Consider the following 27999-nt stretch of genomic DNA (forward strand, 5'->3'; position numbering starts at 1 on the left):
CAAGCCCCCTCTGTGTGGCTGTTCAGAGCCCCTGGGACCCATCCCCAGCCGCTGCATGGTTCCCTCCCCTCTCCCACCCTACTGCTCTGCCTCACATCCTTGGTGTAGAGGTGAGAAATGACCTGGTCAGACCAAGCAGCAATTACAGGATGTCCTGAGGACCTAGCAAGGGGCAGGGGAAGGGTTCAAATAACCCCAGTGGTAAAAAAACACAGCCACATAAAGCAACATCTGCAGTCAGTCCAGGGCTCTCCACCCATCCCCTGCCAACCCAGAGGGCTTTGGCCCCCCCAGAGGATTTCCCCCCCTGCCAGCAGCATCCCAGCATGCACTCACTGGAAGGCTGACCCAGCTTTCCAAGGGATTAGCCCCATAAGCTGTCCCAGCAATGTCCTGGTGTCCTGTCACCTCAAAACAGTGACAAACTGGAGAGAGGCAGCGATGGCACATGGAACATCGTGCCCAGGATGGAGGCAGGCAGGGACGCTGCTGCAACCTCTCCAGGCTCCTCCGGCTCCTTCTGCCACCCCAGCAGGTCACAGCGCTGCCAGGGAAACAACAAAGCAGCATCTGAGCTGTCCTATCCTACAGGTCTGCCCCAGCAAGTGGGACAGGAGCTTCTGTAGGGTTTCCCACAGCTGCAGCAAGTTTGTGTGTCCTCTGCGAGACTGGTGGGTGCAGGCAGGACCTGGCTCCTGAGCCGTGCCGGGTCAGGAGTCCCACGCAGTGGGGACACCGGCTCCCCCATCCCATACGGCAGCTCGGTCCTGGCTCAGACGGCCGTGGACTGCTTGATGCTGTGGAAGCTGACGCGGGTCGGGGACGTGGGGATGGACATGGCCCGAGCCACGCGGGCACGGATGGAGTGCTTGTCTTGCCATCGGTGCCACCGCTTCCGTACAGCTGATCGGACCTAGGGGCGTGAGACAGGGGAGGGGGACATTTAGTTACCACGCAGCTGTCTGAAGTTGTTCAGAAGCACCAACCATCCTCATCCTCAGTCTTTCAATCAAAAATGCTACCGAAACCCTGCTCAGCTCCCCGGGCGCAGGGAGGGTTCTGGGAGCCCCTGTGACCTCCCAGGGCACCCAGCCTTGTTTGATGTGATGCCAGTGAAATGCAGCCCTTGCAGCTGTGAAGAGGGATGAACCCGACTGATGGTGCCTCAGAGCACAAAATGGATACAAGAGGGAGAAATAAATCTGAGCAGAGACTCTGCAGGAGAGCCGGCATCTCACATGCTGTATCAGATGCTGCAAGGGGCTGGGAGATGTGCAAGTGACAGTTGGGGAGTTTTTATGGCTTGTCTGGTTCATGCTAGTGGCATTTTTTTGACATTAATTCCGTCCTACAACAGCCGAAGTGCTTTGTGTGGCAGGTAAATAGTGAAGAAATGTCTTTTCATCAACTGCAGCATGGGACGGCCCTGGGAGGTGGGCACTGGACGCAGTCAGCTGAGATGGCGTGGTTCGGTGAACACCAAAATCCCCAGCCAGCCCAGCTGAGATCGAGAGATGAAGGACCATGAATTGCATGGTGTGATAATGCTCCTGGGTCACCAGCTAGCCCTGGTCCAGTCCCTTTTCCTCCTGCATCAATTATATATGATTTGGTAACAAAGCAAGCTTGTCTGGGGCAAACACTCCTGAGCCAGCAAAGGAGCAAGAGCATTTGGGAGGAGGCAGAGGAAAGAGCTGCCCAAATGATCAGCCCCAGGATTGGCCTCTACTCTCACCTCCTTTGCTTTCCGCTGTCTGTGTTTCGGGTCAGAGCCCGGGAGGTGCCCTTGTCCATGTGTATGGGGATCACGCTGGGGAAGGATTTCCCAGGGATGAGGGGACCCTTGGCTCTGTTGCTGCACCAGATCACACAGATGCACCCCCAGAGCATCTGTTCTCAGGGGTGAATTTTCCTCCTCCAAAGGAGGGGGCCGACAGTAGCCATTCCCATCTGGGCATAACCTGTGGCTGCAGATGTGCCTGGAGCTGGAGGTAAAGCACCAACTCTGATCAGCAAATGCCTTCAGCTGGGAAATTGGGTGCCAGCACCCTCCAAGCCCTGCGCAGGGCCAGAGCCTTGGGCTGAGCTTGCGTCTGCTTGCAAGGAAAAGCGTGGACCCCCCGAGCACCCGCCAGCCCCCGGTGCTCACCTCGCTGTTCAGGAAGCAGTAGAAGACAGAGACGAAGAAGCCCTGGAAGGAGACAAGCAGCAGAGTCACCACAGAGCTATGGCCAACAGGCACCCCCAGGCTCAGGAGCAACCCTGGAGTTTGGGGATGTCTGTTTTTGGGAGGGGACAGAAGTGGGGCAAGGCATCAGCCAGGATGGACTCCTCCACATCCCTTGTTGGGGGGACTGGGATAGAAGCTAGTGCTGAGGACCATACCTGGAAGGACTCCAGAAAGGAGTTGAAGTAGATGAAGACGATCCTGGAGATCTCATCCTCCCCCGGATTGACAAAGAACAGCATGTAGGTGATTCCCAGCAAAGGCAGCAGCACCAGCGTGGCCTTGACTGCTTTCCTGGGGAGAAAACACGGACCTGAGCTGCTGCACAGCAGCCCTGGACACGAGGACACTCTCCATCCCACTTCCAGCACCAGACTGCCTGGGTCTGGTCCGGCTGGGTCTGGGCAAACCAGTGACCGAGGGAGGACGGAGCAGAGTTGAGCTGTTTTCCAACGTGATCCCCAAGTGACTGGGCTGGTGTGAGCACTGGGCGCCTTCTCCACCCAGAAAAGGGCAGTGGGTAGTGGAGGCCTGACCTTGAGCTGGCGTGAAATGGTTGCTTCGCTGATCTAAGGCTTGATTAAAAAGGAATTAAGGAGGGTAAAATAATTCCCACCCTTCAACATGGGTTTATGAAAAACTTATCTCAGCTAATTAATTTGATATCTTTTCTTGATGAGATTACAAGTGGGGTTTGTGAAAAGCAATAGTGCTGATACAAGAGGAAGGATTGGGGCTTGGCATCTCATTCTTTTGGATTAGGGGACAAGAACAATGCCAAGTCAACACTTGTTGCTTAAAGATCCTGTTAATGGACAGATTCCAACATTAGCTGAAAACAGGAAAAGTCACCCCTGGCAGGTCTGGGCAGGGATGGGGCCTGGGACCTGTGCTGCGTCGCTGACCTGGAGGAGAGCCGCAGCACGGAGGAGCTGGAAATAACCGAGGACATGAGCATCTTCAGGCTGGCAAACCGTGGGACAGCACACGCACTGGTGTAACTTTCCCAGGGGAGCAGTCATTGTAGCCGGGGATCCATCAGCTTTTTACCAAAAGCCATTGTCTATGGCAGGCAGGAGCCCTCCAGGGCTGCACAGTTTATAACCTACCAAACTCTCCGAGTTTTCCTGTCTCACAAAATGTTTCCAGGAAATGAAAATGATGCTCTGCCCAAAAGTGAAAAACCTTCCCTGCCAGAATCAGGAAAATGCTGGAAAACCAAAATTGCTGACTGAGGCCAGCCAGACCATTTCAATAACCTTCATCTTTGCTCACCCCAAGCTCAATCGATCATCCCAGCTCAATAGTCCGTGATGAGGAAGGCTGGCATTTCCCAATGCTAACATCTGAATTTTTCTATTCTCAGCTGAAAAAGTCACCCCCTACCCCAAACCTGCTTCTCTTGACCCAGCACACAGCGAGATTCCCTGATTCCTGCCCAGAAATGATCCAGAGAGAAGCATTGATAAAGATCAAGGTGTCTTCTCCTGTTCCAGGTACTTGGGAGAGCTGCTCTGACTGTCCACCTCCCAAGTTGTCTGCAAAATATTCCGCAGCAGGGAAGGGTTAAATCTTCCTGTTGCATGCTGTCGAGAGTGTTGCCTTCTCCTTGCAGCTTCACGAGGAGGTGTTTGGGGTGGCACTGATTCATTACTCCTTCCTTGCCCTTTGCTTTGCTGCCAAGTGGTGATTTAATTCTCACCTCCCTGCCAGGATTTACAGCTCCAAGGCCGGTGAGCAGATCGGGTCCCACCAGAAGCTTTTGCAAAGACACTCAGCCTCCAACAGCTCCCTTCAAAGGCAGATCCAGCCATCCACGTTCTCCATCACAAAGCTCTGACTGGCCAGGATTTTTCAACAACCCCAGATGCAATGGCCATGTGTCCCCAAAAAGCATTCGAGGTGCTCTTAGATGTCTCTCCATGCTCCCATTCCCTTGATACCTGGCTGATGGGGCTGTTCCTATCCCCCCTAATCATGCTAATGCAGTTTCCAGGTCTGCTTTCTGCAGGGTCACTCATGCTCTTACCTGTACTGGATCGTCTCTGACGTGGTTGAAGCTCGGAGCTTCGTCATGAGGATTCGGACGATGTTGAACAGAAAGATGAAGTTGATCTGGAAGGAAGAGGGCACCTGGTCAGTGTCTGCTCCCCCAACGTTTCCTCCCATTTGCTCAGCAGAGGCAATGGGCCGTGCCAGGGGAAATGGGAATGTTTCCTCTTGAACCTGATCTATTGCCTTCCATGCACCAGAACAGGACATCTGCATTTATCATTTTTAAGGCACTTCAGCAATAAGATTTAGGAGTTTGTTCAAGGGAGTGGGGCAGCAGGGCACACCAGGAGATTGGCAAGGAAGGGCAAGTTTTAGAAAAAGGGCTGAAGGTGAAAAAGTTGGAGGGGGAGGAGGAATATAAGGTGGCCAAAGGGATTTTGGGAGAGTGGCTGCCATCACAGCAAGGAGCCGCTTGGCCGGTCTCCTGGCTGCCGAACCGCTAATGAGGGCATGGGAAGGCAGTGCTGGGAGCTGAGCACAATTGACACAAATTAGAAGTGGCCTGGCTACCTGACGGGCTGGGAAATGAGAAGGAGGCTCAATTATTCAACGAGGCTGGTTGGTGCCGGTGATTAGTACTGTCTTGGGTTTTCTCAGCGTTGGGCAAGGAGGGAGGAAAAGCTGTGGGACTTTGTGCACGGTTTTCCTGCTACAAATACAGGTTGGACCCTGGCGCTGCTGCTTGTGTCTTGCCATCTCTGCTGCTCTTTGTCCCTTCCCAAAAGGGCAAAGGCCCAGCAAATTATGGTCCATATGACCCCTGGTTCAAGCATCATGGCTCAGCCAAGGGCCAGGAGCAAAGTGATGTGGATCAGGGAATGAGGTTGAGGTCCCCAGGCTGCTACAAATGCTTGTCAAAGCACTCACCTGCACCCAAATAGTGCCAAGACAGGGATGGAGGGACTTACTAATGCATGTGGGAGTCTGTTAATGGGACCATCCCTATCAGAGTGAGGTTTCCAGTCTCCCTTTCTAGCCCATCCCAAGCCAGCAGGATCCTTGCACGCTATTTCTCTTTGTGAGTTAGGTGCCCAAATGTGCTCAAGGTGCAGTTTGGGTGCAGGGAGCTGGGCGAGCAGGGCGACCGGCATTGCTGCTGTGGGGCAGCATAGCCAGCTGCAGCGGGGTGATGCTGAAGGAGGGGGTGAGACCCTGATCGGGAACAGCATTATCCCACGTGCAGATGGGAAGGACCCTATATTTAGCAAGCAAGGTCACTTTGCTCTTACCAGAAGCACCAGGATCATGGGGCCTTGGTAAATGTAGTCAGTATAAACTCCCGCTCGCTTCCCAAACCAGCACCTGCAAGGCAAGGACAAGTGGTGTCAGGGACAAGCCTGCAGTGTGAGTGACCTGGATTTACTCCTCTCCTTGCACAATCTCTGTAAGTCACTGTCCATAGGGTGAAAGCACTACAAAAACTGCTGTAGCCTCTATGGAATAGCTTCCCCAGGAACCCAGTTTATGGAGGTGCATGGGGGCTTGTGGGGGTGTTAATGGGCCCTGTGTGGATGTGGGAACTGGTTATTGTAGGACGAGCAGGGACAACCTTGCATGCATACAGGTCTGGGTTGGCTCTGTCCCCAGTAAACCCTGCAGGAGCTGACACAGGTGTATCCATGTCCTGGGAGCACCCTGTTGGGTTTTGTTAAATCGGTGCTGTGTCTGCGTGTGTAGCACAGGGTTGTTGAAGTCGGGGGGGCAAAACTAGCACCGAAAAACAAGATGAGCTGCCATTCATCTAAACGGGCCCCTTTTAACTTCCCAGTCCGCGTGATGAACTCTCAGGTGCCTGTTAAGTCCTCCATTAGCAAGTCTCTGTGAAAATGGCTCAGGTGGTGGTAGCTTATATCTCTGCTGGTAGATTAAATCCCAGCTCCATTTAGCAAACACATTATAGGAGCTCTGGCTTAATCTCCCCTTTTCCCCCTTAAAAAAAAATCTCATTTGCCCTTTGAAGAAAAAAATGCAGCAGCAGGCAGCTGCAGGCAGGGCTCATGCGGCATAAAGCCTAAAGGTGGGATAAAAGAAAGAATGGAAGAATATTATCTTTTTTTCTTCCTACCCTTTCTGTGTACCCTGCCTCATGTCAGCCCTTCCAGGCAGGATCCATGCCTGCCACAGCCTCTGGCACAACTGATTTCCGGGGAATTGGGATAGAAAGGAGAATGAGAGCAATCAGGCTCACTTCTCGTTGTCGTAGTACAGCTTCCCGATGGCCCAGGCGACGATGATGGGAAAGGGGATACCTGCAGATGAACACACAGATGAGTCTCAGGGGTGTAAAGTTGCCACAAAATTATGCTGAAACAGGGATTTTCTCACACAGGGCAAACCACCAGGTGAGATGATATGGCCATGTAAAGCCCATCCTCCTGCTCCTGGCAGCCTTTTTACAGCTATTTGGGTGCAAAAAGAGCTGGAGCAGAGAATGGAGGTGGGCATCACCCATCACTAAAACCCTGGGTACCTGGTGCGCGAAGGGCAAATGCTGGTACTTACACCAGCCGATGCAGATGAACATCCACTTGCGGAGCTTGTCTGTGGAGTAGGTGAGCACGATGGCTGTGTGCAGGTAGCAGCCCTCGCCGAACATCCAGAAAAAGTTGGTCACGTGGAAGTAATTGTAGGCGGCAGTGACCAAGCGGCACCAGACCTGCCAAGGGGGTTTGGAGGAGACATGGAAGGTGAGGAGCAGAGCTCTGTTACAGTGGCAAAACTGAGGCACAGGGCAACACAGGCCCCAGCAGAGCAACTGAACCCACGTTTCTCATAAGGCTGGGTTGTCCACCAACTACCAGGCAGCCCTATTTGGCCCCTCAAGCTGCTTTTGTGGCCTCATCTTTAGGATGCCCGAGCTCCCCACACACCCCAGCTGCTCAGGGCTGGGCTCAGACTGGCTGCCCGGCAGAGCAACACCTACCACGTTGCTCTCGTGCACCTCTGGGTTCATCGTGAGCTGTACCACAAACCACGTGGCATTGCGTAGGATGAAGGCTGTGATCAGGTTCCAGTGGATGATGTTCCTCAGGCACCGGATACTCCTGGAGAAGAGGGGACAAGGGACCATCAGAGAATGGTGGGTGTCTGGGGGTCAGTCGTGTGTGGGCCGGAGGACAGGGCTGTTTGTGGAGCTGAATGTCTTTGTTGGGACCCCAAGGGTGAGCTGCTAGGGCCATGCCCTGAGTGAGGTGGGCAGGACCAAGGCCAGGAGGTGGAAGGCACCAGGGAGGGCCCTCTGCCTCCATAACCCACTGCTTTAAAATAGCAGCAGGAGGAAAATAACCCTGAGATAGGCACGATCCCTCCAGACTGGAGAGCAATGGCCATGGGGGAAGATATGGCAAAACACAGGGGCTGGGTCCATTCCCAGCCTGAAGGCCGTGGGGTGACCTCTCTGGACTCATCCCCCCAGCAGCAACACAGCAGCAGGTCAGGTCACTCACCGCAGGCGCATGAAGAGGACGAAGGCCATGAGGAGGGCCCCCAGCGAGACACAGTGCCCCAGGTAGTTGATGATGATGGCGATGTGGTAGTGCAGCTTGCTCTTCTTCTGGTGGAGGGAGATGGGGAGTGCGTCAGCAACAGCCCCAGGTACCACCACAAACCCACCTCCTCCACCACATCACCTCTGAGAGCTGCACTGCAAAATTTGTGTCTTTTTTCAGAAAGCAACTGGAGCCCACCTGGTGCAGGACAGTGGAGATGGGGCTGGTAGGGGACACGGCTGGTCGGATGGGGCTAATGTGGGCAGGAGAGCCATCAACCTGGCCCTGAAAAGGGTTCAGGCATTTCATATCCTACCCATGCCAGGGCAGCTCATGGTTGCTGCCCCTACATCACCCCTGCTCAGCGCTGGGCCATCCCCAACCCCTCGTCTGGGGAAATCCTGCTGTAATTCAGGCGAGCTTGCTGGCAACGTGACATCTGATGTCTCAGTTCATTCCCTCTTGCCCTGGGGGCAGCTGAGAGGCTGGGATGAATTTGGGCAGAGGGAGCAGAAGATCTCAGGGAAGGTGTGAGTGATAATTAAATTAATTGATTGCTCCTGCTGTTAGGCACTCATCCAACCTGTGAATTAGCAATTAACTGAGTGAGAAAACCATTCCTGGCAAGAGATATCAGCATCTTAAATACCAGAGGTGGTTATCAACTGCAAATGAACAGCCCCTATCTCTTCTCCTCTGCTCTGAGGGGTGGCTTGACCTACTCAGGGGCTTGCAATTCTTGGTCCCCATTTTTTTATCCCTTTCAGCTTCCTAAACATCTCCTTTATTCCATATGGGGAAGGATGGGGTTTGCACTGAGTGCTTGTGTCAGGAGGGAGCTGGAGGAAGGTGACGGGGCTGGAGGCCATGGTGATCTGCACCCAGTGGCTCTGGAGCCAGGAGACCTCACATTGCAAATCCTCTTGGGTTTTTAACAGGGAAGAAAACAGGCATGGCTTTTTTTGGTCAGAGAATGGCAAATCAAGAAGGCGGTTGTATATGCTGCATGCAACCTTATATCTGGGATGCTGCTGCATGCCCAGGCCACAGCTCCCTTGGGCCATTCCTGACCTGGATGCTGTTGCCCTTCAAAACTCCATTGTCTGTCCCTCACCCTCCTGCCAAGAGCCCGGCTGAGGGGCCACCGAGGTCCTACCTCTTCACTGAGGATCTCTTGGCACTGGGAATAGTTGACCCGCGCTGCCCAGCTCCCGTTAGCGAGGCACTCCCTGTAGCCATTATCTGAAAGAGAGGGTGCTCGTTGAAGGGTTAGCGGTGTGTGGGGATGGGCACAAAGATGTGACCTGATGATTGTCACTAATGCAGGAGTCACTGGCATCAAGCCAGTGGCATCTTTTGCTTTGACACCAGCTCAGATGCTGCCTTGGTTGCAATTGCAGCACCAAAATCGCCAGAACATTTCAGGCCCACTCAAGGGCTTTGGGTCTGCACCAGCTCTGCCCCTCGGTGCTGGGGGACTCTGACGCCTCCCATCACTGAGATGAAGTTCGATTCTCCTTTTCCCTTCCTCTGCACCATTTGCTTGAGCGATCATGTGCCATCCTGCTGCAACAGCAGAGTGAAGTTTTCACTTCTCTCCCTGCATTAGGGGTTTTCTTTGCCTCACAGCAAGGACGGTGAGCAGCAAGGCTAATTGGGAAGGAATGGCCATGGCAACCCCAGAGCAGTCTCCAATTAGCATCAGCACCAGGATGATGCCAGCACTGGGGTGGTGCTGGGCTTCTGCTATCAACAGCAGAGATTGTGACCCTCATCAGGGCGATGGGATGGGACAGGGATGGGGATGGCTTTTAGGCAGGCACAAGTATGGATTAATGCAAAGAGACTCCTGCAATGGCATGAGAGCACCACAAAACAGGAACCGTATGTGTGCCATCTTCCACTGTGGCAGAAAGGTGTGGCACGGAAAAATTGATGTTTTCTGTGGGAAGCAAGATGTTTCTTTCAATAAAGGCAGCGCTTGGTGGTCAGAAGCTCAACTGTGTGCTAGGAATGGCTTTGGGCACTTTTCAAGTGCCTTTGCTTTGTCCCCTGCTCCCAGCACATCATCAGCAGTGACAAGGCAGTCACCCATGCTGGGAGGGGATGAGCTGCAAGGTCCCCCAGTCCTTGCTCAGCTGGGGGTTGCAGACCTCTATGCCACATCCAAGAGCAGGGCAGGCTCACTCCTCTTCCCCTGTCCCCAAGATGGGGACATCAGCCCTCTTCTCTTTCATGGGGGCATGTCCAGGAGGACGTAAAGCCACTGCTGTGAAACCACCTTCCCTGCAATTTGGGATATGAGGGCTTTTTTCTTTTTTTGGTGGACAGATGCCACAGAGCCCCCCAACAAGCTCTGTACCCAGAGATGTATTGTCACTCGTGTCCCCGCAGCCCCTGATACCCACGGCTCTCTGAACTTCCCCACCCCTCGTCCACCAGTCCCCACTACTGCTGCTCATCTTACTTGTGGTGTTGTACCGCACGCCATAGAAATATTCGGGGCAGGGGCGAGCTACCAGCTGTCCCACCGCACTCCGGGGCCAACACGTGCCGATCAGGTCTACCGAGGCGTTGCACTGGGGACCTGCAGGGAAAAAGGGTAGAGCGTTAGTGGAGGTCTGTGGGCCACCGTGGGCCACCTCCAGGCTGTTGAAAGTCAAGGTTTGCCGGGGGCTGCAGTCCTGGCTGAGCGGATGGGTCGCTGCAAGCTCAGCCCCCATGGCAGACACCAAATGGGGTCTGTGCTAAGACTCCCCAAGGGCTGGTTGATCCATTCTGGCCATGACTATTGCCCTGGTCCTGTCTGAGCACCTGGATCAAGCCCAGTTCTGGCACAAGCCTGGTTTTCTGACCTGGCTTCCCAAGTCAGCTTGGGGTTCCCTGGCTCTCATCTTCCAGTCCTGCTCCTTTCTTCAACCATGACTTTGGCATCCAGCCCCACAGCAGCCAGCAATAAGCCAGATTTTCTCTTTCCCAGCGGTGACTCCAGCCTGGTGCTGGGGGGACGCTCCTCAGAGCCCCTCCAACCCTCTCACACCTCCTGGCTGGAAAATTTCCTTCCTAGCCATTCCCGTTGGTCTCTTCCAGCCTTTCCCGGGAAGAAAACTCCAAGTCTGCTGCTGCTATTTCAGATTTCAAGCAGGACTTGTGTGCTTTTCCCAGCTACACAAGTGTGCTAACGTAGGCATTAGGTAGGCCAGATTGCAGGCTTTTTTATGTATAATTTGTGTATATTTAGAACAACATGTACTGTAGCTAAATATGTCCTAACTACATCTCAAAGTGAGGTAGGAAGCACAGTGGCTGTAATATCCATATAATACAATCCGTGACAGACAGCAGATGGATGGGCAGCAGACCCTGGAAGGGGCAGAGTTCAGTGCAATCCCCTCGTGGGTACGAGAGATGTTTGTGCTGCCGGCGCAGAGACAGGCATAGCCATTTCCTAAGACAAAACACCCCACTTCACAGCTCTCTGGGTGCGAGAACACAGCGTTTCCTCTCCATCCGGTCTCGATGGTTGTTATTTGAATGCCTTTCCCAAAACTTCCTATGGATAGAGCTGACTGAAGAGTGACCAAACAAAAAAAGCAAAATACTGTGTTATTAATATGATGAAGGTTTTCATGGAGGAATATTTGTTTTCATTGATTATCTGAAAAATCGGCTCCTTGGTTTCTTGGGATGTTCTCAGAGCAAATTTTCAGTGCAGAGAAAAGGAGGGTTTTCTTCAAACGTCTTTGCAAGAGAAAACAACTTCCAAGCATGTGAGCTGGGGAAGCATCAGAGTGTGGTGAGCATTACCTTCTGCCTTCTATAGCTTGTAGCGAGAAATTAATTTTAACGATGACCTTTGCTTTTAGCTTTGCTAATGTGTATGGTTGCTGCGGCAACCTTCACTTTAAGTTAACTGTTTTAAGCCTGTATTTCTTAGAAAACAAGGTGCATTTAATCATGTGTAGTGTGTGTGTCTGTGCTTATCTGCATCCATTAGCATTTGTTGAGCTCCTTAGTTGTTTTGACCCAAATTTGATGGAGAAATAGAGGGTCACAGAAAATGAAGTCCCTGTTTAAAATTTTATTATAATATGCATCCAGGTAGAGAAAAGACAACTACAATTGCTTCAACTAAGGACAAAGTTAAATTGCAAGTGTGCTCCCTGTTAGCCACCTGGGAATCCTCCTAGGTGAGAAGCTGCTTGAATATCTGGAATAGGAAAAGCTTCACTTGGAATAACGCAGCACAGCAAAATGGGGCTTGCACAGTGCTAATGCCCAGAGCAGCTCATGTAGTTGTCGAAAACCCTCCCTGTGACCCTTGAGGCTGAGCACAAACTCCATTTTCTCCCCATCCCCTCATGCCTCAGTTTCCCTCCTGAATCCCAAGGTCTGTGCTGGGGTACAGATGCAGACTGCTCTGGGACAACAAGCAGGAAGACTCAGTAATTAAAAGTCAGCAGAGCCAGAGAGTGGCGGCAATGGTACTCTCCATCAGTAAAACAAAACCACAGCAATGCCATTAATAACCAAAACCAAGATAGATTCATGGAAATGATGCGGTCAGACAAAGGTGATATCGTTCTGTTATACATCTGCTCAAGTCTGGATTTAATATCTCCACATTTCCTCGAGGCACTTGATTTAATGCTGCTTGGCACTCCCTGCGGACACCCGCCAGATGACAAATGGAGTGGATGGGTCTTGTAGTCCCACCGTGGCAGGGATGCGGGGTGAAGGTGGAGCAGCATCACCAGGGGCTGAGCACCTCCTCGTCCCAAGGGTCGGGGTTGTGGTGTGGGGTGACATTCGGGCTCTGGGGCTGCAGTCGGGTGAGCAGAGGTCAGGGTCAGCCAGGCTGTCGGAGACTCCTGGGAATTCACCCTGGGCAGAGCAGGCTTTGTCCCAGCACCACTCTCGGCAGCATTTTGAGGTCTGTCCCACCAGTTTTCAATCTAGTGGGTGGCTGTAATATTTTTCCTGGGCTCACACTGAGAAATGCTTGATGACAAAAAGCTGCAGAAAGCAGATGCTGCTCTTTCTGCTCTCTCTGGCATATAGGGAAGAGAAAAAAATCTCCTGCTGGGGAAGGGTTAAGTAAAACAGCGAAGGCGAAGAGTGCCGTGAGGGCTTCAATGTCCTGTTAGCCCAGCATGACCGTCTGCTCCAGCTGCTCCCCAGTGGCAGGTGGCCCCCAGCATTTAGAGCACTGTTTAGCATGGAAATTGTATGTGTCACTGGTAAATGCTCTCATATCTGCTTTGTGGCCCATCCGTATTTGCAGGGGGATTATTCTCCCAGGTTCTGCAGACATCTGCTCCAGCTTTCTCAGCACCGTTGGCTGCACAGACAGAGCTTTGGTCTTTGCAGATTTACAGCAAGAAATTAATTTCCTACCTGCACCCAGTCCCCCCGATTTGGCTCCCTCCCATACAAAAACACAGCATTTGGGGTAGGAAGGAGCCGGTCCTGCTTTGAGATGGGGAATACAGCACGGGGGAAGTCACTCAAATCCCTTCTCACACTATTTCCTTTGGGTTGTGCTGCTTTGAAGCAACACAAAGCATTTCCTTTCTTCTGAAAAAAAAAAAAAAAGTGCCTGTCCAGGGACTTACACTGAGACAACTGTATCATAATAACTGTCTCAGGATAACTATAGCAATATCCCTCCTGTTTATATAAAACATCCCTCTCCAGCCTACTTCCACTACTCGCAGAGGCCCCTGAGATGGCTCCAAGCTAAAGCCACACAGCCATGTGAAGCCTGGCAGGGTAAAGCTCTCCCATCCCAGCTAATCTGCCAAAAGATTTTGAGCAAATTTAAAGAGGATGGAGCAAGTTTATCCTGGGCCAGCACCACCAGACGTGTGGCCAAGGTGCTCTTGAGCAGACACCAGGATGTGTGAAGTGTTGTTGCGCCAGAAAACCATTGCTAGGATGGTATGAAGAGGACTAAAGCAAAGGTTGTGCTGATATAACCGTGCTGGTAAACATGTCCTCGTCTCACACTGGGCAAAGCTATGCACCAGCGCAGCATCCTAGCTTGCTGCTGCGCTCCCAGCGACACTACGGCTGCTCGAAGGGTGAAGCCTCTCTCCCCTTGTGCAATGTAAAGGGGCCAGGAGAGACGATGGAAATCTGAATCCCAGGCCCATTCCCGTGGTTGGGAATGATGGGGTTATTTATCTAAGGCGTCTCAGGAGGCTGAGTAACAGCTGAAAGGTGTTAGCTCATGTCTCCACCTGTCCCGAGCTCTTACTCAGCCGCAATTATCTCTGTCCATCTCTGATGTCCTTGGTGACTGCATTGCTGCTGCTGCCTCTTGAGCAGGCTGAAGCCTCTGGCTCCTTGAGGGTGTTCGTGCTGTAGCATTTGCATTTGGTAATCAGGGCTTCATCTCCACAGCTAATCAAAATATACCTGCTGCAGCCAGCACGCAAAAGGTCCTTTGTCCCTCCCAGGCAGCTCCACCTCACTGGTGGAGCAGAAGGAGCCATTTCACACCTCATTGCCCCAAAGCAAGGGCCTTTGGGGGGAAGCTTTTACTTTAAGGCACTGATGTGCCAAGGAGGGGTGGCTCGATCCCAGCTGCAGAGCCACTCAGGTGCTAAATGCTTGAGTAACACCTTGAGACATTGAAGGAAATGGCACTGGGGAACAATTTGTGTTAACACGGGGTTGAAATTGAGGTGGTGGAGCTGCTTACCTCCCCTCTGAGTCAGGTTTGGGTACTCAATATGGCTGGGAGCAACTGTGGTTGTCTCAAAATACTTAGATCCTTGTTCACACCCTACTTCCAGCACTGCTTTCGGTGGCATTGGGTGTTTCTATTTACATTTGTAAGAGTCCAGTCCTTAAAAAATCCCCACCAATCCTCCCAAGCATTCAAGTTCCATCATCCTCAATGTAAAATAATTAGACAGGCTAATTAAACATTATGATAGCAAAGTGTCTTTGTAATGAATTTTCGTCTCGTTGCTATTCACCATCATTGACTGTCCCCTTGGGTCTTTGCTGCTATTCTGGAGAAGAATAAATAAGAGGCATCAAACCTAGCCTCTCCCATTGGTATTTGATGCATCTGCTCGGTGTCGTCACTTAAGACTGATCCATGTACTGCTTCTGTGGAGCATCTTTATTTATTGAATATATAATGTAGTGGGTTGGGTTTGGGGCATATCTTGTTCTCCTGATATGACCCGTAGAGTGGTTGGAGTTGTGTTATTACCAAGCATAGCAGCAAGTGGTTTATTCCTGGTATTGGCTGGGCTTTGCTGGTGGGTGAGCAAAGAAGCGTATCCCTCACTGGCAGAGTTTTCCTAGCAAAGACTTCTGGTTTGGCTACAACTGAACAGAGTAGCTGGCAACGATTTTACTGCATCCAGTCCAAAGTACAGTTTAACTGCTGTAGCTGCCTCTCACGCTGAGATGTGCCAAGAGACTGTTTCCTACCAGAAAACCTCAGCGCCTTCTTCCCTCCTCCACTACAATAAAATCTATGAATATAAGCAAGTTTCTATTGACATCCCTGTTTCCTAGATGATGGAGCAGAATGGCTTTATTGATACTAGTATACACTTAAAACACTATGATTTTCCATATAGGTGAGTTCACATTTTTTGGTTCCCAAACCTGCCCCAGCATCACTGCTCTCCATCCATGCTAAGTCCCTGCCAGGACTCATTGCTGCCTCTTTAGCCCCTGCTCAGCTCCTTTATTAGTATTTCTGCCTTGGTGGGAGAGATGCCAACGAGGCTGAAAGGAAAAGAGGCGTTGATGTTGTTAATTTGACCTTTATGAATTTAAATTCCAGTCTTTCCCCAGGGGAATCAGTGAGTGAATGAAACAGCAGCAGCACGAGAAGGGAGTGCTGGAGCAGCGTCAGCGGTTCAGGGAGCTGAGCTGGAGCAGGTGGAAAGTCTTTTGGTCAAACTGTCACCCACTGTGAAACGTGTTTCCAAACCTGTCTGATAAAGTGCCCGCGGAAGAGATGCTCTCATCACTCACTGCTCTCCTGTGCTTCTCAGTCACAGGCTTTTGCTATATCTGGACCAATTTGATCTGCTTTATTTAAATGCAAAGCTACGCTCCCTTCCCCTCCTTGAAAAAACCTCCAGTTAAGAAAAAAAAGACATTTCTATTCAGTTCTGCCTAGCTTTGGTGTCATTTTCCTTCGCTTAAGGTGAACTTTCCTACTTGAATGTAGGAAACATTTCTTTCCTGGGAAGGAATTAGCTGTGCTTCCCTCTCTCTCCTGAGCGCACACACACAGGATTGAGGATAACAATTTATTGTGGTAACAGTTTAACAGCTTAAAGGAGTGAATCGTGCAGCCAGGACCAGCCGGGGCTATTAGCAATTGGGTGCCAACTCCTTGGGCTGATCCAAGCTTGAATGCTACCAACAGCAAAACAACCCTGTGAGCGCTCTGAGCTCGCTCCGCTCGAGTGCTTTCTGCTGGGCTGCTTTGGAAAAGCCTCATCTCTTAATTAAGAAGAGGCTTTCCCATCTGCTCCGATTCCCCCTTCCTTCCCCAGGGAAGTGCCACAATGGGAAGCGGTCCTGCAGCTGCAGGGGGATGCTTTGCCCGGATGGGTGAAATGACCTTGTCCCTCCCTGACAGGCTTTATGGCAGGGTGAGGCGAGAAGCAGCTGCGTACAGACCCTGGGGAGCTGAAATCATTGGGAAGACAAATTCGTGGTCTGAGGCAATCTGTAGGCTGGGAGCCCTTGGGACAGGCACCTATCCACCCTGGACAAGGGATGCTGATCCTCACTGTTTCTTTTCAAGCCTAATCTGGGAATTTCTTGGCTTCCAAATGTTTGGGTGTGCAGCTGACCCAACTTCCCTAATGCACCACGTTGACCTCAAGTCCAGCCTGATATGATTTCTGCCTGGAGGAGAGGAAAGCAGACTTTCTGATAGAGTGGTGAGTTGTGCATGGATGCCCATGAGTCCCAGCACTGGCCAGAGTCAGGGGCTCACCAAGAGGTATTTTTGATGCGTACCTAAAATATCAGGTTGGACCATCACGCCTGTGCAGGGAGCCTGAATGTCAAGGGACGTCGCCTGGTGTTGGGGACAATGTGCTTAGAGGAAGACGGGTAAATCAATGCTGATAAGAGGGCAGGACAAGGGAGCTCTGCAGGGCTCAGCTGCTCTGCTTCCTGGGATGAGGGTTTGCTTGCAATGCCTGTGCTCCATGAGCCTGGTGAGCATCACCCTGGGTCTGTCTTCACCACACTGCTGTGAGCAGAGATCTTTCCAGCTCACTGCATGCACCTTGGAGAGTGCTGGCATCCTGGTGATATCACTGTCCAGCCATGCATCCTCATTAAAAGGTGTGAGATTAAATAATGAAGGGACTGGTGACCTGAGAGAGGAGTAAAGTCCACACTGGGCTATTTCTCCGAGGAGGGATGCAGCACACGGGCACGAGGCAGGGCCCCTCTGTGCATCCAACTGATGCCCTGCTGAGCCGCGTGCTGGAGAACCGCTGTGCTCGTGTTATCGGCATGTGCCATTTCCCAAGGGTTATGCAGACATTAACAAATTAAGTCTCACGGCCTCACTGCAATTCTCATTAACGTCATCCTAACAACTCTCCATGTTAAATAGCCTCAAAACAAAGTTTCCAGTTTTGTAAATATCCCTCCCTAGAATCAGGCAGGGCTTAAATGGACCCCAAGGATGAGGGCTGGCGCTGAACTCCACTTAACAAGCAGCAGATGTAAGACAATTAGTTTCATCTCTACCTCTTGTTCTAAACCCCCTCCTCGAGCTGGAAGCGGCTGTCACATGCACCAACCCCATCCCAAATTAATGAGTTACTCAGGGATGACAGGTTGGATGCATGGAGGCACCGGAGATTTTGCAAATTTGAAGCCTGACATGTTGTTCTTCCCTGTCCCAGGGTGATGGGCACTGAGGTGCACTAAATCCTGCTTGGATTCACGCAAATAAATCCCTGTGGAGTAAAGTCCAATCCTTGCAGAAAGCAGCACCCACTGCTTGAGGGTGGCGGTGATTGCAGGGCACATCCATCAACAAAGCCATGGCAGAAATTCTTCCCCCTCACTGCCCTCTCCCCCGGGCTCAGGCGGTTTCAGCGGTGGGTGGCAAAGGCTATGAGCTGGGCATGAGGAGGCTCTGGGACCTGCCTGCTGCCCTGGGCCATGCCACCAGCTCATCCGTGCTTCGCAAGAGGGCCCTGTGCTGCTTGCCCGGTGCTTCTGTGGGTCAGAGCCCACGGAGATGGACACATGTTGCACCAGGGAAAATGAGTGAGAAGAAAACAAATGCCATTTATTACAGCCTAACATGGCCAAGGACAAACACCTTGCTGAGCAGAATGATGAAACCTTCAGGGAGCAAAGCATGAGTGATGACGAGGTTTCTTGTCTGCACCGTGCCCAGGCCAGAGACGCATGGGCACTTCCATTCCCGCTGGCAGCCTTGCTCTCCCTCGGCTTTCTGCATCCATTTCTTGGGCTGGGGATGCTCTGGGGATGCTCCTTGCAGAGCCCTGGTGGCCTGGGCTTGGCCAGGCACTGAATCAGCTGGTGCCAAGCTGTAATTTTTTAAGAAGGAGTCTTTAATGCTGCTGTTAATGGGAGCCGGGTGGCGGGCAGCCATCCGTCAGCACTGAGCTTCCGCGGCCATTCGTCACCCTGATGGAGAGAGCTGCTCTGAGCAGCAGGGACCGGGGCAAGCCAGGCAATTGCTTGGTGCCTGCTCTGGTCTTCATTCAATTGTGGGAAAATGAACTCTGCAGCATCCCTGAACTGGGGAGGACTTTTCTCCTTGTCCCTGTGAGCTCCTTTTCTCTCCCTCAGCCACCTTTCTTCCCCCAAAACCTGTCACTGAATCAGACCTGTCACTGCTGAGGTGACATCCAAGTCACATATTGAATATAGGCTAAAAGCCAGTTTTGGTACAAACACATCTTGGGCCTGACCCGGTTGGATGCAAACCCATGTCCGGGTGTTGAGTAGGCGTGAGCTGCCCATGACCCTGCTGGTCTCACCCAGCTCGGCTGAGCCAGCCCTGGCCATGGCCACGTCCCCAGAAGCTCCTCGTGGCTGGTGGCCTCCCAAAGGGTTCAATGGCACACATCTAGGAGCGCTGGGGGACGGAGGGTGGCCAAGCCCTGAGCACATGGTGGCCACACTGCACTGGCGACGTGGTCTCTGCAGAAAGTCACAACCTCCAGCTGTCACCCCTGGGCAAGGGGATGGCAGAGCGGTGTGGACATAGGGGACAAAGGTCCTGGTGTCCCTGGGCATGGCAGAGAACAGGCAGCACAGGAGCAGAGGCTGGGCAGATGTCTCTTTGCCCACCTCCCCCTCAAGCCCAGCCCAACAGCCATTTATTTTCTCTATTTTTAGCTCTCCTGAGCTCTGCATCTTCTACCTGCCTCAACTGTCACCCTGCAAAGAGGCTGCTGCAGCAGCCAGCACGGGGCTGCAACGCAGCCTCAGCACATCCCACCTCCCCCCTAAAAGGAGCCGGCCAGCTGCAGATCAGCCTGGAGACACCCCCCTGCCCCCTCTTCCAGCCCTCCCTGCCAGCGGGGTCCCCTGGGGATGGCTAGGGGGGGCTGGGGACGCAGGGCACTCACCCGTCTGGTTGGTGACAGGCGACAGGCTCTCGCAGTACTGTTCTTGGATGGAGGCTGCGACTGGGCTATCCCAGAGGAGAAACGCCTGCACAGGGAGAGAGCAGACCACAGGCAGGGTTACACGTGCAATGTGCCGCTTCCCCAGCCCCCTTGGACATAGCAGCAGGTGAGTCAGATCTGAGCTTGTCCGTGTCTCGGTGGATGCCACCCCCAAAGCTGCACGATGGACACGTACCCATTTGCAGGACAGGTTTCCCAGCCCAGAAGAGCTGGGCTTATCCAGCCTGAGGCTGTAAGACTGACGCTCTCTGCTCTGTTTCCCACCCACCGATCCTCTCCTGCCGCAAATATCCCCCTCAGCAAACCATACTGCAGCCCTGCACAACCCCTGCCAGGCCACAGAGCTTCTGCTACTTAGCAGTTTAATCAACACTTTTAGTTTTAGCATCTTTGCATCCTGAGAGCAGACAGGGGAAACATGATGAGCCTGACACCATGCTCAGATTTTCAATACCTTATTAAAATCACAGCCTTGTAAGCTGTCAGGAGGAAGATGTTAATACATATCCTTAAGGAGATCTGATCCACAGTCAACCAGGTCTGGCTAAAGTCTTTTTTCAGGAGAAGGGCTTGTCTGCAAGCACTAGCATTCCCATTGCATTGGGAAGCATTGATCAGGATCTATTCCGTCCCTTCTCCAGAACAGCTCCTGAGCAGCTCTGCAGCTCTCCTGGAAGTGAAAACTATTGACTCTGTCTTCATGGGGAGCTATTTTGGAAAAGCTACTTCTGAATTATGGTGTCTTTGCAGGAGTTTGGGGACACTAAAAGCGAGGAAGGCAATTGCAAGTTGAAGGTGGCAGAAGGACAGTGCTGTTAGACCCAAGATTCTCCAGGGAGGCAGATGGGAGAAGGAGGGAACTTGCTGTTTTGCAAAACAGACAGGTTTCTACCAGAGCAGCTGCCCATTTTCTCCTCCAGCTCAGAGAGGGGTGACATGGTGACACGGGCTGATCCCCTCTGCTCAGGGGACGGATGCCGATGGTGGATGAGGCTGAACTCCACCTCTCTCACCCCAAGCCTGCCCTGCAAGGACTGACCAAACCCCTTGGAGGAAAGCTCACTGCTGACTGATTGAACGGCAGAGCTGTGACCCAAAATAGAAGCACATGCAGATCCCTTGGGAAACTCAAACCTGAGCCTGGAGGCAGGAAAGGCTGCAGCCTCCTCGGCTTGCATGATGCTCCCAGCTCCCCAGGGCGGTGGGCTCCACGCTGTCCTGTGCTAGGCCAATACCATGAACAACAACCTCCGCCTTCCCCCCCGGCCAGGCTGATGATGGTGCCTGATCTCCCTTCCCGAGTGCCATTTACTTTCAAAACTGCTCTGGGTACGGAGGAGATGGTCCTCCTCTTGCCCATTAGCCATATAAACACTGGCTCCTCTTGCCGGCACACCAGCAATCCCCTGTGCCTTACCAAAGCATTAGCAAGGTTTATTCAGACATGGAGACAAGCTCAGCACCCACTTGCTCTTTTCCAAACAACTATTTACTGCCTTGGGAAGCTGGTTTTGACAGCAAGAGAGATGTCAGGCAGACGTATAAATGGAGCTGAGAATAGCTTCCTTGTTATGACTTCTCCAGATGGCACAGGGGATCCGGCAGCAAAACCCTGCCCCGAGTGCGGGTGTTGCATGGGGCTCCTGTTGTGTTGGTCCTGCAGGAGCCGGGCACCTCCTGGGTCTCTTTGCCAAAAGCTGAGACCACCCAAACCCCAGACATGGGGTAAGCGAGGTGTAGCGGGGTCGGCTCCCCTCTGCGTTGATGCCCACAGCTGGTGCCCGCTGGACCTGGTGGCTCTTTGCACGGGTAGCTGGGACAAAAGGGTTCCTCCCAAAAGGGGCTGGGATGGTTTGCCTACCTGAACAGGCTCTCAAGTGTTAATTGGATGTGTTTCTCCTAATTGCAGCCTGCTCCAGCCTGGCAGTGCCTGTTCTCCTTCCAGACACAGGGAGAGGTCTTGGCACTGAGCAGCAACATGGACCAAGCTACAGCTAGAGGGGGTATGGATGGAGTGCAGTCTCTGGCGCTTTGCAGGCTTTGTAAACGAGCTGAAACTGCTACAGAAGGAAGAAAGAAAGAAAAAAAGGTTTCTCCAAAACCCCACAAACCCTAACAGCTTTTTTACCAGGCTCTGAGTCTTGTCTCACTGCAACACGGCCAATGTTCTCGACAGAGGCAGAGGTTTTTTCCCACTCCTGTCAGCCCCAGCTTGAGGCCTATAAGCTGGGGAAGGCGGCAGCTCCAGGTGGATTTGCACAAGCCAAAAGCATCCTGATCTGGTACCCTAAAAGTCAGGCTCTCTTCTATGTTTTGTCCTTTGCAGGTTACTTTAACACCTCCACAGACTTTGCAGAGAGAATAGGTCAAAGCTCCGTCCTTGAAGAGCTTTGCCTGCCAGAGCATCGCTGCCGTAAGCTGCCACATGGCGCCCAGCGGGTCCCAGCCTGGCCGGGCTGGAGCCAAGCACGCCTCAACAGCCTAAAAACGGTGGTGGGTCGTGCTTGGGCCAGAGAGGGGCTGTGTCCCTCTGCCCTCCTGGCCCTGCTTGACATAGGCTACAGCAAATCACACTCTGCAGTGAAGAACACCTCCGCGACCTCTCTCAGACTGCCAAAATCCTGGGGAGCTTCAGCTGAGTGTTCAGCTGCACGAGGAAAGAGAAGCAATCTGCTTTTCTAGAAGCAGCCGCTTTGCACAGAGCTCCCGGTCAGCCCGGGGAGTTGCTCCCGCAGGGACGATGGTTCTGCTGGGGGCTGCACGGGCCCCATGAGGCCCCACATTTACAGCAGCTTCTCTTCCATCAGGAGCCACCAATGGCTCCACTGCTGTTCCTTCAGCATCTGCCCAGCTCCCTTCCAGGCTCTGCTAACGTCTCTGTTTTACACACAGGGAGGCATTGCAGCAGATGCCGATGGCGCTGGGCTAACCTCGGACCTCACGGAGCGGCACCATCATTCCTTTCGCCCCAACGTTTCCTGCAGCGGGGTCAGCCAACACCCACCAGTCCTCACTGCACAGCTCAGACACCAAAACCTGATGCTGCTCCAGTGTTTACTGCGTCCCGCACACAGCAAACACCCGCTGCAATCACTGTCCCACCACCCACTCAGTTGAGGCTGTCCCAGAAGGGAAACTGAGGCACTGAGCACTGCTTGCCCAAGGTCACTCAGGCTGTGCTGCACCAAGTGGGGCAGGTTGCTCCTATCCGGCCCCACCAGCCGTGCCCTGATGCGATGCCATGATCCAATGGGCTTTTTGGAGCCCACAAGGGGCACGGGGTGGCTGGTCCCCTGGGCCAGGAGATGCAGCGCAGCGGGCTGAGATGTCGTCAGCTCTTCGGCATGAGGAGACTGGGGGTCTCACTGCTGGTGTGGGTGTGAGCAGCAAAATTACACACACAGAGCATCAATCTCTCTGAACTGCCACTGACCTAGCAGCAAAATTCAATTAATAACAATTAGGATTTAATGTCCCCCTGCAGTGCTTTCCCTCTCCAAAGCAATCCACAGATATTAATTAATATATTCACATCCGAGTCAAACATCAGCCCCCCCGCCCCGTACTACCCAGAGACAGGCTTGTCCCCCCTTGATATCTTATTGCCTCAAACAAGATCGGATCTGCGTGGCAGGAAGGGCTGACAGCTCTGAGCAGCGAGATAGATGGCTCGTAGCCTAATTAGCAATCTAAGATGGGGCTTGGGTTTTCCAGTGCCGACAGGGCTGTAATTGGAGAGTGGAGCGATTAGCAGGATGAAGCAGTGCAAGCCAGTGGCTTCGCACAAAGCTGGAGAGGTCAGCGGGACCGATGGATGGTGATGACCACTGAGACCCAGCCGGGAGGGGTGGTCAACACCAGCCACCCTGGAGTTGTCCCTGCTGTAGGGACCTTTCTCACCCCTTGGTTCTGCTCCCCAGCGTGGCTGGGCTTGCTGCCCCCTGAGACACTTGATGTGGAAGAAGAAAGACCTCCTGGGACACACGGGCAGGGGAAGGGCTGAGCATAATGTCTCTGCCCTGGACCTTCGCTGAGGTTCCCCAGGGTGTCAGGCTGGGATCGAGCCTGCTCTTGGCCCTGAGCCTGCAGGAAAAGGTGCCAGACTTTGGGTGTTAAATACAGTGAGAGTTAAAGGAGCTGGATGCCAACCTCGGACGGCAGAGCAACATCAGTGGCGCGGGAAGGGAGGGCTCGGAGCAGCACGTCTTGCCGACACCACAGCCATAGGTTGGAGGTGGCCTTGAGAAGCCTGACCAAACGATCTGCCCCCTCAAATGTGCTTGGAGGTGGCCACAGTGCCTCCAGCCCCTGCTGCCGAGTCCTCCCTGTCCCCTGCCTTCACTCCAGTGTGGGGGATCTCTTTACCCTTGTCTCCTTTGACTTCCAGGCACCGTCTTCTGCAGCTGGTGAGCTTCTTACCACCTCCACCTTGAGGGCTTTCACTTGGAAAAGTCCCATCCCCAGTCCAAGCCACAGACAAAACCCCCAGGGAGCATTTGGCCCATGAAAGACCCCCTCTCCAATCCCTTGCCTTAGCCCTGACAGTGACCTGCTTCCCCGCTCCCTAAGTTCAAGGGTTCTCCGAGACCCCTGCTTCATTAACAAGCACCCCGGTGCTTCTTCACTTGCTTTTGTGCAAAGCCACATCAGAAGCCCTGCTAGCATCAAGGCGAAGCGCAGGCAGCAGACCGAGGCTCAAAGCAGGAACCACAGGGGGATTTTCTGTGGCTGATGTTACTCGGGGGGAAGAGCAGGCAGCAAGAATGTCTCCATCTGGCATCAAAATCTGTGAATTTATGAATTTAGCCATATTAGAGGGCCAGCCCCCGTCCTTGTGTAGACAGAGGCTTTGGTGTGAGTATTTATTCTGTTTGGAGTCTCTCTCTGAGCATGCTGGATGCAGACCCTAACAAAAGAATATCAATCAAGGCTAAATGAATGCCCTGTAAAACCTGATTTATGAGCAATTAAAGGTTTTCCTGGATTAAGCTCTGGTCTCTCTTGCTTGCCATAAATAATTCTGACTTCATTTATCTATCAAAAGGGGCACAGATTTTTGGGGACAGGTGAAAAAAAGAATAATGGCATTCGGATAGTGGAAGCTAAAGGCAGAAACAAGCTGGGGAAGGGGACACTGCATGACTCAAAGCGGCAAAGGTTGCTAAAGAAGAGTTGGAGTGATGGACACAAGCACACGGGAGGGCTGTTTTTCTAAGGTGTTTGTATTAAATTCTCCTGCAGATTGTACATGTGGGACCTGTATGCATTCACAGATATTTTCATTTTGGGCTTGGAGATTTGTTTTCCCCAGCTGCCTCCCAAGACCCACATCTCAGCTGCCCACTTCTTCACCCATCACCTTTTCAGGGTCGTACCCTGGGCTGAACATCCACCATTTAATCCACCTATAATTTTCCTCCAGTTTATCTGCATTCTCAGCTAGGGAAAGCTTGGCCACACCAAAGATGCATCTGCCATTGCCTTTCCAGGAGAATAGTACCGGATTTCAGGGTGGAAGGGGGACTGTGATCTGCAAAAGGCCAACACCCTTTGCCCTCTGCCATCTGAATGGAGGCGATTGCTTCTGGGCGGGTGACTCATTGACAAAGCAGGACACTCTGCAGAGAAGGAGGGTCTCTTCTGTCAGCTCAAAATACAGTTAGGGAAAAAAGGAAAAACAACAGATGGGCCTCTGGGTATGTTATACCATCTTCAGAAAGAGCCACCTGCTCCTGAGTGACAGCTCTCAAGTGCTGGACAATGGCTCCTGGGCTCGGTTTGTTGAGGGAACCCCATGCTAAGGATTTGTGCTTTCCTTTGGGTCCAAATACTGTTCTCCAAGATAAAACCACAGACGCAGCCTCTCTAAATGCTGCAGACTCAGACCTCAGCTTGAGCTCGTCGCTCACAACAAACTTCTGGGCCAGCCCTGTGCAGGATTTCTGGTGAGCAGAGCTATATTTCAGGGCAGGGTTGAGCTGGCTGTGCAGGCTATTCTCATCGTATTTCTATATATTCATCCTATGGCGATAGAGCAGCTATTCTGGGAACAAGCTGTGCCATTTCCATTCACATCTTCACTGGAGATGCGAAACCACGGGGATGATTTCATACACACTGAATCAACTCCGGCTTTTAAGGAAAGCAAGGACTGGAAGAGATCCCCAGGGTCAGCATGTCCTGCTGCTGCGGCTCCGCGTCTTACGCAAGGATGTGAGCAGCAAAGGAGTAAGGGGCTGGTTTGGGGGCTTATTGCTGCTGGAGCTGATGAAGGGAGAGAGGAAACTACCCCACCCCCAGCATCAAACCCTGTTTGGTCATAAAATGCTTTTGCAAACAATTTTATCAGCCCCAGAAATGTCATTGGTTCCGTTCCTGACAAAGCTGCAGGTGAACTGGTTTTTTTCAACCACTTGTTTAGTTTGTTTAAATGACTGGCAGGGTGCCAGAGAGCATTTTGCAGCAAGTTTGGCTGCCTGTCTCCTGGTCTGTCTGTCCAACCCCGCCCCCCCCCCAAAGCGATGTCTACCCAGCAGGGCAAGTTGGACAAATCGATGCTAAACTGGAGCTGCTGGCCAGATGCATGGGGAACACCTTAGCTGCGCCAGCCCAGGGATCTGCAGGCTGCAAAACCTGCCCAAGCAGGGGAGATAGATTCGCCCCTGCTGAGCTCTCTGTCGGAGCCGGACTGCTGCAGGTCTCTGACTTGCAGGCTGGATGCTGCTCTGGGTACGCCTGGATGCAGGGACATGCTCACTTAAGGCTGGAGTTTCACGGTCTTTTAGCCTACACTGTCCCCGGGAGAGTCTTGGTATTGTGCTGGAAAAGGGGTCTGAATTTTGAATGCATAAGAAAAAATAGATAGTTTGATTGCAAAGGAATGTTTTGTAGGATGGGTGTTTCTTTTGGGAGCTAGCTGGGAGAAACTTCTCTTTGCTTGGGCTGGTTTTTGCATCCCCCTCCTGGTCCCAGCCCCAGCGCAGGGGTGGTTTTGCTCTCAAACTCTGGAAGGGTTTTGAGCATTTGGTCCCCCATCCTCACAAAGAGACCATCCTTAGGGAACATGTGGGGATGGTTAGGGAAACCCCCGAGCCTGAGGAGGTTTAGCAGAGGATGGGAGCTGTGTCTCAGCGCCTTTGGGCTTTTTTTTTCTGACCACTTTTTGCTCACACAGTAGCCATCAGGAGCTGTCATGCTTGCTTGGCTGTCCCCATCGCAGATCCTGCCCCTATTGCAGTGGGTCTGTGGCTTTGCCAGCAGTGTCCCCGCATATTGGCCAAGGAGGACCTGGGCTGGGGGGAAGAGATCCTGCTCTTTCTCCTTCCTTTCTTACATTGGGGCCAAACAAAAACTGAACTGAGGAATATAACTGCAAAAGAGCTCTTACAGAACAGGATTAGGGGTGTGCAGTTATAGGAGAAAGCAGCTGCTCAGAAGAGGAGCTTTTAAAAGCAACACCAACTTAGCAAGGAGGTCGCCCGGCACATATCAGCTCTTCTCATCGCTTAGGTGAGAACTTTCCTATCCCAAAGGTGCAGCTAAATACTCCTCCTTGCTCTTACCACCGGCCATGCATGGTGAGAAACCAGCCTGCGAGGTACGAACCGCAACGGTGCTAACGCTAACGGGGAGGGCTGACCCTCCGCTTTTTCTGCCGTTTTAACTCTGCAGTCACAACTGGGCCACTGAGACAGCAATTTGCAGAGAGCCAGGCAATTTTTTTTCTTTTAACCCTCCTGACACAGAGGTTTAATCAAAAACCTGATAATTTTGTTGAACTGCCTACCTAGGTTTGTTCAAACAGTGTTCGGGATTTCACTGGAAATCTTTTTGTCTCCTCGTTTCCGCAGGGTTTGGGATTTAAACATGCTTTGGGCTGGGAACATTTCCTTTCTCGATGAGCCCTCAGGGAGGAGGAATATTGCTTCTGACAAAGCATTTGCATTTTGTGCAGAGCTGCAAAATTAGCAGTGGCTACAGTTCCACAGCGAGCAATTTAGAGAGGAAAGTCTTGTGCTTTGTGGGTGGGGGGAAAAGGAGAGGTTTCTTTAGGAAATCAATTAAGTGGGGGTACAATTAGGCATCGCATTTATGCTGTCCCCATCCATCACACCCCCAGACTGGCCGCCCCCTCCCAGCAGCCTCAGGGAAACTGGTGGCAGCTGGTTTCACTGGGAGGTGCGAGGCCGGGAGCTGCTGGGAGAGCGGGGCTGTGCTTGGGAGGAGCTGGCTGCAAGTCCCCCCGCTTTAACGATCCTTTCACTGACTCCAGCCCCCTCCCCGCTAGTTTTTTGGGCACTGTGAGCTTTTGCCAAGCCCCTGTGCCTCGACTGGAGGAATTCTCCCCAGGGCTCTTTGTGTAGCCGTTTCTCCTTTTACTTCTCCCTTCCTTCAAAGAAATGGAAAAGTCATTGCGGAGAACGAGAGCGGTGCAGGGTGCGGAGGGGTGATGGGGAGGAAGGCAGAAGGGCCCTTCTGGGAGAAGAGGACTCAAAAGCATCTTACCTGCAGGAGGAGGAGGAGGGCAGGACGTAGGCTGGGCACCATC

General features: G+C 52.5%; 1 protein-coding gene across 1 annotated transcript; it reads right to left on the reverse strand.

Moving 5' to 3' along the window:
* Positions 1-772: 772 nt before the first annotated feature.
* CRHR1 (corticotropin releasing hormone receptor 1) lies at positions 773-27998 on the reverse strand. The gene is made up of 13 exons (XM_059830492.1): positions 27957-27998; positions 19392-19476; positions 10238-10357; positions 8927-9012; positions 7729-7835; positions 7206-7326; positions 6785-6938; positions 6471-6531; positions 5512-5584; positions 4257-4342; positions 2386-2521; positions 2150-2191; positions 773-913 (listed from the first exon to the last, which is right to left on the reverse strand). Exons 1-13 carry the CDS (start codon positions 27996-27998, stop codon positions 773-775), a joined length of 1254 nt encoding a protein of 417 aa, XP_059686475.1.
* Position 27999: the final 1 nt, after the last annotated feature.

Source organism: Gavia stellata, chromosome 28 (genome assembly GCF_030936135.1).
Source record: "Gavia stellata isolate bGavSte3 chromosome 28, bGavSte3.hap2, whole genome shotgun sequence".
NCBI lineage: Eukaryota > Metazoa > Chordata > Aves > Gaviiformes > Gaviidae > Gavia > Gavia stellata.

What these genes read in the sequence shown, in the direction of transcription:
- CRHR1 (XM_059830492.1), bottom strand. Translation starts at nt 27,998, where the DNA reads ATGGTGCCCAGCCTACGTCCTGCCCTCCTCCTCCTCCTGCAG. An exon ending in AAGAGATCCTCAGTGAAGAG is followed by an intron (nt 7,836 to 8,926) that starts GTAGGACCTCGG and finishes TCCCTCCACCAG; the next exon opens with AAGAAGAGCAAGCTGCACTA. An exon ending in GTCCTCTTCATGCGCCTGCG is followed by an intron (nt 7,327 to 7,728) that starts GTGAGTGACCTG and finishes CCTCTTCTCCAG; the next exon opens with GAGTATCCGGTGCCTGAGGA.